Genomic DNA, 11,816 nt, shown 5'->3' with positions numbered 1-11,816 from the left:
GCCCTCACAAGCCACGGGAAGATTTCTGTGAGGGCCTGCCAAATGCTTCAGATAGAATGACTCGCTGATATTAATATTCCCACAAAATAACTCAACAAAAAATATTTAGGAAAGCACAAACCAGAGGTGAGCTAGTTCAAATACCAAACACAAAGTAAGCCTTTATTTACTTCAGTACAAGATCAGAAAGCAATTCAACTCAGCTACAGTCTGTCTGTATAATTAAAAACAATAGTACCACCTTCTAAACAAACAGCAACTAAACAGTACCCTTGAAAAACACGAATGAGAGATCTAAAACAATGTTTAAGTACCATTTTCTGGTTAAACCTGCATGACAAAGTTACTGTCACAATCATTTTTTCTGGCTTTTGTCATATACCGGCTATGGTTTCCTCTGTGCCGCAGTCACAGCCTCTCCCTTTTCCATTATCTCATTTCAGCAGCTTATTAGAGACTCCCACCTGTGTGAGTTGTCTTGGCCCATCTGTGTTCCATCCACAGCCTCGGAAACTGGCTTATAGCCACAACATGGGCCAAAAGGAAATTAATTACATGCAAGTACGGGCGAGGAAGAAATGCCAGGCCTACTGTATGCAGAGAACATCCACACACAGACAGACAGAGATTCCTTGGTAAAGGTAAGATACTCTCTTCTTATTTGTTTGTAAAGAGGTTCTTTATTGTATCATATTGATTGTTTCAAGAAGGTTATGGATTGGTCTCAAAGACAATTAATTTACAAATGATGGCTTAATACTAACATCACAGAGAGATAAAGCCTTAACGGGGCACCTGTGGGGTTGATAGGGGAAGGTACATTCATTTATATCATACATATCAATATTCCAACTGCTGTATATAGATTATTCTGCACAGTTTCTATTATATTCTATTTTATTGTATGTACTTGTACTATTTCAAAGGGGACCTAACATCAAGGCCGGATTAACCATATGGGCAACATGGGCAAGTGCCCAGGGGCCCTTGAGCAAAGAGGGCCTTCAGTGACAAGATAAAAAAAAAAATTAAAACATTTTTATTTTTATTTTTTAGGGCACAACCTCACTCATCATACATTGTTTTAAATGACACTCACTCTTTGCCATAAATAACACAGCTTTTCCATAGGGTCAAATTGCTGTAGGTCTCTGTACTGTAGGTCTCACTATGTATGCGCTCAACTTTATTACTACGCGGCGGCGGTGTATAGCCGAATCACAGTCCAACCCTTGAGCAACCACACAATTTCCCTACATATTTTACTTTTGTAACTCTCAATGTTTGTGATAAATAGAACTCTTCGTGTACTTGTACAGCCAGCCAGTTATATTTTGGCATTAAGTGGGATGCTTTTCTGAGGTTTTGATTGATATTACCTAGGTCTTCTTGAGCCATACACTGTCTTGAGATCTTATCCATTGTATCTTTGTCTTGTGATTTTTGACTGAAAGGGCAAAAGGCTAGACCTACTTTGGTTGAACTATGTGGCTCCGTCCCTGCTTTTGGGTGTGCGATTTGACAAACCAGATTGACTGAAAATTCTAAATATTGGTCATGTTGGTAGGATTGGGTAGGCATGGTGTTACTTGCTGGTACGTGGGTTGAGTGGGGGGGGGGGGGGGGGGGCATGAGTGCTCAGTGCCTAGGGGCCCCTGGAGGTACTAATCCGGCCTTGCCTAACATGCATGTCTTTTATACATAAATATTTGTCCCCGGTGTGTCGGGGCTCTCACACAGCGTCAGAAAATAAAACCCTCTCTCTTTTCCTTTGTACCCAAATCTTTAAAAAATGGGGGTACAACAAGCGGATACAGATTTGCTGCCGATATGACGTAATTTCAGATGGTGGACCCACAGAGAGTTGCTATCAGAAACAATGCCTGACGTGTTTTGGACGTAACCTCGTTTTTGTTTACAATAACAAGCCTCGCTAACACTCAGAGCTAACCTGTACTGAAGAGTATGTGTTTAAAAAGCAGGAAATAAAAAAAGGAACTCACCTTGTGATAAACCCACAAGAGAAAAAGCATTTGAGCTCCATACTGTTTCAGAAATAATCCTTGATGTGGTTTAGAAGAGGATGGCGTTTTATCACAGCAGAATTTAACTTTATCTCCGGTAGAATTCTGATCAGGCATTAGCTCCGCCTCCTTTTTTTTTTCAAGCTAAGGACCCAAAATCTGCGTTTCTCTAAGAGGGCTGCAAAAGAGGGGTATGAGCAGTATGAGGCATGGCTACAATGGGGGATCTGTTTGGTATTTTAAGCAAAAAACTTCACAGACATGTTTTGTATAGGTATGGCCCGCCCAACAATATATGTTTCCAATATAGCATGATAGGTCCACTTTAACTGTTTTATTGTGTTGCACTGTTGGAGGAGCCTGACATCTGATTGTCAATGTCATAACTACACTGTATGTACACATGACAATAAAAGCCATGAAACTTGAAACTACATACCATGTAACAGCGAAATTCAAACATTTTAATAAAGTTAGCCATCAAGGCTTCACCCTCTTAAAACACGGCATAACTGGAACATATATACCTGCTTTCGACTATCCCAAAATCTATAACGTCCCAATTTGGGATCAATAAAGTACCTCTTATTCCCTTTATATTAAGTAAGCACATGTATCTTCACGTAATGTAGCATCAAAATATGCATCACCATCATCAACACAACCCTCCCTACCCTTCACTCCTTTTGTTTATTTCTCTCTCGACCCCTTCCTTTCTGTTCACATCTACTGGTCTGGGATTTGACTCACAGAGGCATGCTGGGATATGCTGAAGGGTTGGAGTAAGGAGAGGAGAGAGAGCAGAGTGTTGGTATTTGTTACCCCAGACAGAGCGCCTGTGTCCTGGGATGAGCAGATGGTGGATCTGGGGGTGGTACGGGCACATCCGCAGGAAGGCACGAACACCCCAACCCCCCGCCCCCCCCCCCCCCCCCGCCCCCTGTCTCATCTCTCCCTTCTTTCTCTCTGAATTCCTCCCTCTCACTCTCTCTCCCTCTGCTCACTCAGCACATCGACAGTGTTAATCAGCACAACTTGTCCTCAGCTCCCAGCATGCAGGGGAAGCAACAATACGGGCGGGGGTTCAAGGGGCGTGGATGAAGTGCACAATCAAGGAAACAAGCATCCCATTCTGCCACTGTGAAATCCTGACCTTATGTAAATAAGAGTTAATCAAAATGACTGACAAATTAACAGACTTAGGGGCCTGAGTGTTTTTGTTACACTGACTAACAGCGGCTTAATTATTCTCAGCTGAGAAACAAATGACAAAGCCTTCAAACTAATCTACAGACGTGTGAGTGTGTGTGATTGTTCCAGTCTTCACTGTGCTTCTCTTTGCTGATCTTACCACATCGGTTGGCTTTTCTCTCATGCACACTGAGTGGAGATTATAATAACAATAACAGCATAATGAGACTTCTAGATTATGACTGTTTGAGTGCCTCTTTGCAGGGATTTTCTATTATTTAGTTTTCCCTGAAAGTCATGGGGCTTATGTCCCTGGGAATTCTCTGCTAAGCAACTCTTGCATGGCAGTGCATAAAACCAAGAAGGCAAATCCCATCGTAAAGAAGCATGGACAGATTTCTGAGGATATGGGAATTGATAAAATAGTTGGGATATAATACATTTAATAATACAAATGTCATTTGTACTAGCTATCTTTATTTACTTAAGTAAAAACCAGACGTAATTGCTACTTTATAGATTTAGTATACTACATTACAAGTTTTCCTCCCCAAAATGTCGTTGACGACTAAAGTTACTTTACAGATAATAATTTGTCATAACCTTCTTGTCGGGTGAAGGTCCATGTATCTCCATATTTGCTCTTATAGACTTTTAATTGAACTGTAGAAAAACGTTATGGGTTGAGAAGTTTCTTCTGGCTTTTAGGCAAATAAACCCTTTTAAGGCTGAAAATAGAATATAGAAAATTGTCACAACAACTGAATAAAGGGCTGTTTTTCTGAGCCCAGGTAAATGTGTCTTTTTAAAGATACGTGGTCCTCGAACAGTTCTGAGTGCAGACATGTTACTTGAAGAGGAATATTTTCAGTATGGTCTGAGTACTTTGCTAAAACATACCTTTCTGTCAGTGCCACTGGTAATGAGCTGGTATTCCTCGGGGTGGTAACACACTGTCCGGAACATTGTGCTGGCAATAACCATCTGAAGACTCGCGAACCGCCTACAGTAGGGTATGCAAAAGATGAAAATAAAAAGAGGAGAGAGAAGTCAGTGTGTTGAAGCGGTCTAGAAAATGTGGTTAAAAATGTCCCTCACGTCATCAACTACTAAACACATTTGAATGTATTTTTCTTTTCAAACTTTAGTTTTTATTGAGTTAAGTTTATACATAATGGAGAGACGAAACTGAAAAATCACATGGTACTTTTCTTGGCTTATAACAATGATAGTAAACACAAGTACAAGATCATAAATAACATACAATGAAATAAATAAAACAAACATATAACTGAAATTCAACAGTCATGGTTACAATTTGCATACAGCAGTTTAATGGGTTTAACATCATCCTATTTCCATGGAACAAACTAACATAAACCTGTAACAGTATACATTCACATTTAAAATAAATTATTCCGAACACAAACCATGCAAATGAAGCGTGTACCACCCACACAACTTGCCCACACTCTTCTCTTGTCCAATCTTGTCTGACTAATATTAATTTAGTTTGTTAGTAATCATAGGAAAGGAAAACTTTTTCTTTACTCCACAGACTTGTTCATTGAAGAGGATAGACAGTGAGTAAAACATGACCACCATCAGAGTTTAAGTTAAAGCTTTTATTCTCCACACAGATAAGCCCTGCAGATTAAAGGATTTAAAGATGCCTTAATAAAGAATGCCTTGGGTTTCTTTTTATTCCTAATGTTCCAGCCAGACACAGACGACCAGCTTCAGCCGTCCACTCTCATTACAACACAAATATAAAAAGCAGCACTCTCTATTTTCTGTCATTTGCTCTCTCTTGTTGTGGCTATGTACTGTAGATCATAACCATTTTCTTTTACAATAGATACTTTGATTCATTGTTTAAATAAGGCACCTTTATACTGTCTCTGCAAAATACACCTTTTATTAGTCCATTTAATAAAAGAAACTTGTTTTTATTTTTTTTATTATAATAATAATTATTATTATAACAAAGAGATGGAAAAAAAAAAAAAAAAAGCAAAACGTTCAAGGTGCAAACAAATAAAAAAAAATGCATTCTCAAATAGTCTCTGTCATGTTCAACAGGGGCAAGAAGAAGCATAAAAATACTTTTCTGGTCCTACCCCCTCTAGCGTACATTTTTCTTGAAAATAATTGATTAGGTCATCGTCGTCAGCCTCAGGTTCGTCACGTTGTAAACGAATACAAATGTCGTACAAAACAACCAAAAAAGAAATAACTTTTACAATGACAATAAATAACAAGTGTGAGTTTTACAGATTTAACAGTTTACAGATGAAACATCCTGTATATGTAAGGTGTGTTGTTGTTGCCTTTGGATCAGAAACAAGTGTGTGGGTATGCAGATGGGCTACTCACACTAAGTCCCAGATGATGCAGGCACCATCAGAGCTGGCAGTCACACACTCTTTATCGTCACTTTTGATTTTGATACAAGTGACGGTGGCTTTGTGCTCTTTCATGGTCTCCAGCAGCCGATGGCCAGGTGGCTGCAGCTCCCAGACACGGACCTACAACAGGTGAACAGAAAATCGTCAAATCTCTCAGGAAATCTCGAATACATCAGATGTTACACCTAAGTGAAAATATCCTCTCTGTTTAAATGATTTTTAATGCAATTGTAGAACAAATATAAAAAACATAATATCAAAACAAAACATAATCCGTCAAACTGCAATTGTACTGTACGCCGGAGTGGCCAAACACATAACATATTGAATATGTATTTGCAGAGTATGTTTAGCATAGTTTTGGATCTTAGTCGATGTATAATGGATTATATCATAATTTGCATGCAAGCATCTTAACCGAAATGATCCTTAATAATTCACAGTTTCACATTTTCATAGAAGTTACTTAATTAAATGTTATGGCTTCTTCCATGATTCATTTTTCACCCACCATAAATAACAGAAATGCACAAACAGCTCCTCTAGAGAAATCAAGACATAACTCTGGCAGGAACATGTCTTCCTCTACTACCAAAAACTAAGCTGCATAATCATGACTTATTTAAGCATATGGCTTCTACAATAAAAAACACTTGTCTAGAATCAGTGTGTTGTGCAACCAACTGTTTCTGCATTTACTACACATGGTGTCTGCGACAGAAGATTCACCTCAAGGGAATTAGTTGGCAGTGGCACTGCAATTGTAAAACATTATATTGCCATTCTTATCATGCAATCGGGCTTTTGGAGAATGTCAATGGGGTGCTTTGTGTTTTCATTTGGTGAGAATACAAAAGGTTGCACATTTATCATCAAAATTCTAAGTGTAGGTTTGTCCCCGTCCTGTCTACTGACCTGCCCCGATCCCCCCCCACTGACGATCCTCTTGCAGTCCTTGGTGCCAGCAATTGCTGTCACCCCCATTCTGTGTGCGTTGTCAATGGTGAGCATGAGCCGGCCACTTTCTGGCGCAAACACGCGAATCTTGCCGTCGTTCCATGCTTAAAGAGAGAGAAAACCATGTTTCATTTAACAAGAACATTCACTTGATTCGATGTGTAAAGTATCTAACTTGGGAACAAGTGTTACAGGTGTTGGGGAGCGAGTCATCATGACTGATCCACATCTTATGACTACACTACACCTCAAAAAATGGAAAAAGATATGCAATGTCTTGACATCTAATATCTTGTTAGCAGATCTTTCTACATGATACCAACCACTGATGATGCTGTGTCCGTCAGCCATGAAGTCCAGGGAGTTGCAGGTCATGTTGGGCACAGTGATGCGCAGCAGCTCTTTGGGCTTGTCTATGTGCCACAACCTGATGTCCTCCTCAGAGCAGGTTCCAAACAGTTCCGATGTTCCACTAACATATACAAGAGAGAGAGAGGAAGAGATTTTGATTCGTAGTTAAGTGAACATGGGCATCACCTGTCTGTTGTAACATAGTGCTTATTGAATTAAAGGCATTTTATGATAGGATTAACCATGCATCCATTGATAAATTAATTCATGTATAAATTCAATACATTACCCAAATATTTATAAAATATGACCAAAACGAAAACTGTTCAAACTGGACATGGATAAGGCAAGCATATGTCACCCTCTAGTGAGCACAATGGGGTATTGAAATCATGCATTGTGAATGATTAATTGGGTTTGCCCAAAAGAAGACATACTGCCATTAACTATAACGGTTTGGGAAGGAAGCTAAAGCATTGAATGAAGAACAGACAGCTGGCCGAACACATTTTTTCAGGTTTATCGGAAAAAAACTGAATATTATTCTCCCAAATGTCATACACTTGAGTGATTTTAAACAGCGCATCATGAATACTTTGTTGAACAAAGGGTTGTACTGCACACTCGAGGGAAGGGGATTATTGTATAGCATAATGGTGTTCCTCAATTAATATTTCATGCCAAATTTAAAATCTGTAAAATGCCTTTTGCCATTCTCTCTTGTAGAACTTTGAATGATTCTCTCCGTGAATGGTGTCTGGGCCACTTACAAACATATGGCTACGTCCTTCACAGCACTGTTGTGGCCTGTGGAAATGAGCTCAGCTTTGAATTCATCATAACTGAAGCGGAACATTTGAGCAGCGCTGGTTCCAACAAAGAACTGCTGGCCCTCTCCTCTTATAGCGATGGAGGTCACCGCCTTATCCAGCTCTACTTTCCTGATGTGGGAAAAAATTGAACACTGTTTGCATTACAGAAGTAGCCCTGTTAGTTAATCTAATATATAAGATACAGATGTGAACCTCACACTACACAATGTATTACATGTGGATGATTCAAAGATACAGTTGTTGGACTCACTTGAGAGTTTTGAAGTTAGTGCTGGAACAGAGAGTGAATGTGCCAGATCCAGAGCCTACAAGAAGGTCTCCAGACTTCAGCACCCTGAGGACATTGACACCCTGCGCAGAGAATACAGAGCACTGAGATAGAAAGACCTGGGGAGTTTTTATTACATATTAAAGCGCTGCCCAAATGAGTTCCATTTCCCTTAGCTAAAAGCTAAAACACTTTTGGATACCCGCAATCAAGACTAAGTTCAAGAATGAGAGGGAAGTACGAAACAATCCATTAACCCTTATGTTGTGTTTGAGTCTCCCGTGACCCGTTTCAAGTTAAAATGATATAATAACTACGCTTTAGTTTTTTTGATCGGAACAAGGCTTCATGAAATCCTCCACAACAGCTATATAAACACTGCAAAACTGATTTGGACAATTTGAGCCAAGTCTTAAGGTCTCTAAAAAAAAAGTGTATAATTTGGTGTTCGGGTCTGGGGAGACCCAGCAGAATTGTTGTGGGTGACTCAAGGTCAAATTTGGCCCAGATTCATTCAATCAAGATTCATCTTTGACTTTAGACACCCCACCCCCGCCCCCTTCATACACTGTAACAATAATGTTTCGCAACATGCACCTGGCTGGTCTCCCCGCCCTCTGCCCCCCCTTCCCCCCACGGGAACTTGACCTTTCTCAAAGAATATGTACACTAACACTTGAAGCTGAATACACACATGCACGTGTGCAATATGTGGTGTAATGTGTTTTGTTACAATGTAATGTGTTTTGGGGCCATAAAATAAAGTTACAACAGGATTGTACGGTTTATGAATGCATCATAAGTTAGTTATGATGTAGTTAAAACAATATTGGATGATATTCATTTTTTGTGTGTGTTTTGAACTGAGATAAATCATGGGTCAAAATTGACCCGCGAACACCATGAACGGTAACAGCTTTTGAACACAACACAAGGGTTAAAGACAGAAAAGAAATTGGTCATAGATAAAATGAAACACATGAAATGAGCCATGCTTAGATTTCCAAAATAGAAGGCCATCAGGATTACAGTTCTTTAATCAGCTCTGTATACGCAGCAGAAGTCCTCACTGTTAGGCAAAGCGTGTGTTAGCAACAACTGATATCACCTTCACATAATGACTATTTACGCGAACCTACCAGGCTGTATTTCGTTTTATCTGGACCACATTCACTCAGAAGTCCTGTCTTCAGGTTGACTTTCATTATGTCTCCACTGGTGGTGCCACAGAAAATGAATTTATCATCCTCTGAGATCTGTGTCAAGACATAAACAACTCAACATTAACATGATCCGATATCAGTGTGTCTGAATATGAATGGTAATATCACATTAAATTACCAGACATGGTAAAAGATTGTTAGCTGTGTATCTTACCTAAAACATCTACTGCAAATGTGCCCCTAATCATTTAGTTACTTGTGGCAAAAGCACATTTAGATTCAAAATGGCACAAATAAAGTGGACAAACTGATGTGAATGAAAGACTCTCGAGGCCTCATACCTCTATACATTTCACAATCCTCTTCAGCTTGCCTGTCTGACACTCTGTGGGTCTGATCTTCCTGTTGGGGAGGTCCAGCTCCCAGACTCTCAATGTACCACTGCTCAAAAAAAGAACAATGAAAATAAAATACTTTACGAGAACAGTAGGAGTACATGGCTGATACCTGGTTTACAGAACGTTAGTAGCCAGCATCACTCACCTCCCAGCAGAAACAAAAATATTGTCATTGGTGTTTGAGTATTGCACAGTGAGGCAGTGCCCGGCGCTGTGCGCTGAGGCTGGACTCCCACAGACAGCCTTCTTGGTCTCAATATTCCATACTATTATACTGAAAACACACCAAAAACAGCAGACACAATAAACAAAAAGAGGATATGTACTATTGAGTGGATTTACATATACTACTAAAGGAAATTATATTCTATTACATTTTCTTCTTTAACTGCAGAACTTGATTTGCAGGAAAGTACTGATGACTGAAGTATAAAACTGTGATATTGCGCCCAGAACAGTGTCTCAATTGACATTAACATGGTCTCTGCAGTAAGCTCTGTTTTGAATTTCACACGGCAAAATGTTGCGATGAGAAAGGTCAATAAATAAAATGCTTTTGCATGACAATGACATTGTGTTTAGTGTCATAAAGACCCTGCAATTGAGATTTAGTTTAGGTTCTGTAATAACATTTATTATATCAGGAGATTTTGAAACTACGTATCTGCGTTTCAGCTGATCATGTGTCTCTTTTCTTTAACTGGTTATTTGGGAAAAGCACAATGTATTCGGACCTGTATCACCCACACTTAATATTTACCTGCCATCGTCCTGACCTCCGAGGGACACCAGGTACTTGTCGTTGGGAGAGAATGCCAGTGCCTCTACTTTAGCCTGGTGGAGCAACACCTGGGCATATATTGTTCGTTTGGCATAGTCCCAGATGATAACCGTAGCCTAGGATATTTATTAAAATGCTACATGTGAAAATGACATGTTTATTTTGCCATTTTGCTTACTATGGATAGAATCAAGACCATATATTTCTGAAGCAAAAAAACAGTCTGCCTACTAATGCACATAAAACATTGTGTTAACCAAATCAGAAACTATGAAATATAATAATAATACTAATAATAAATTTGTATTTGTATAGCACCTTTCATGCACAAAGCAGCCCAAAGTGCTTTACAGAAAACATAAAGCTGACAATATGTTAAAATAAAACAATTTTAAAAAGAAAATTAAAAATGCTAAATAAAAGCAAAACAGAAAAAATACAATAAAACATGGACAATAATACTAGTGAGAATTGAAAGTTAACAAAACTTAAAAGCCATATTAAAAAGATGAAAGAACATTTCAAGGATCTAACAACTGCACCTACCTTAAAGCCCATGAAGTTGACCTGTCCAGAGGCAATGTACACTCCACCTTTGGACACTGAAATACAGGACACATTGTTGGTGTGTCCATGCAGGAACTCCTGCTTGCCATCTTTGATTCTCTTCAGGATGACAGCGCTGCCCAGAGGATAGATCAGGTACTCTCTGTCGGGATGGACTCTCAAGCCAGAAATCACATGACCTTATGGGACAAAATGTAGCATAACATTATAATAAAGATATAACGTGTTTTAAAATCAAAAAAGGCAAAGACAAACTGTTTGTGATCATTATGGCTGTCTCTTGTTTTCAAAGGTAACGTTAATTAAGCAGACAGCCATGACAACGTGCAATACTTCCCAGTTAAACCGGCCAAATACATCGTAGAGTCTAAAAAAGAACTGTATCCTGACACTTTCTTATATTTTACTTTTATGAACATTTTAATAATTGGCATTTAAAATATCCCACATTTTACAGTTAAACTTCTAACATTATGCATACTAACTGAAAAGCAAACCCCCAGGTGTTTAATGTGCGCACATTAGCGTGCTAGCTTGTTATATTCCTTAACGTTTGATTTGTATTAACGCTATATTAGTTAAAGCCGAAGTGTGCAGAACTTACCGCTGAACCCAATTACAGACTCCAGTTCAAGCTGCGGCACAGCCTGTGTTTCAGATGTATTTGTCATCTCTTTTTACTGTAAATTGTTAACGTATGTCTACTTTTATCGAACAAATGTTGTGTCAACTAAAGTTACACCAAACAAACGTTACCTAGCAACCGCTGGGATTCTGTTGGACACTCTCATTGGTCGACGAAACTTCCTCGTTGCCTTCAGGTCCTCTCGGAAATGTCAGAACTTAAAAGGCGTACATACAAACCTGAGGGTACA

The 11,816-nt window shown here is 39.1% G+C and overlaps 1 protein-coding gene across 1 annotated transcript in view; it reads right to left on the bottom strand.

Annotated features, from left to right (window-relative positions):
* The window catches only part of cfap52 (cilia and flagella associated protein 52), a 14,889-nt gene extending 3,182 nt beyond the window's left edge, over positions 1-11,707 (bottom strand). Inside the window, 12 exon segments of the mRNA XM_079680402.1 lie at positions 4,116-4,218; positions 5,592-5,743; positions 6,539-6,684; positions 6,904-7,052; positions 7,702-7,872; positions 8,015-8,115; positions 9,172-9,288; positions 9,537-9,636; positions 9,739-9,867; positions 10,354-10,490; positions 10,921-11,120; positions 11,546-11,707. Coding sequence (XP_079536528.1) covers positions 4,116-4,218; positions 5,592-5,743; positions 6,539-6,684; positions 6,904-7,052; positions 7,702-7,872; positions 8,015-8,115; positions 9,172-9,288; positions 9,537-9,636; positions 9,739-9,867; positions 10,354-10,490; positions 10,921-11,120; positions 11,546-11,612 — 1,572 coding nt within the window. The 5' untranslated portion in view covers positions 11,613-11,707.
* Positions 11,708-11,816: the final 109 nt, after the last annotated feature.

The sequence above is a fragment of the Notothenia rossii genome (genome assembly GCF_949606895.1).
Source record: "Notothenia rossii genome assembly, chromosome: 1".
In the NCBI taxonomy this organism is placed as follows: domain Eukaryota; kingdom Metazoa; phylum Chordata; class Actinopteri; order Perciformes; family Nototheniidae; genus Notothenia; species Notothenia rossii.
This window is presented reverse-complemented; position numbering and strand designations above follow the sequence as displayed.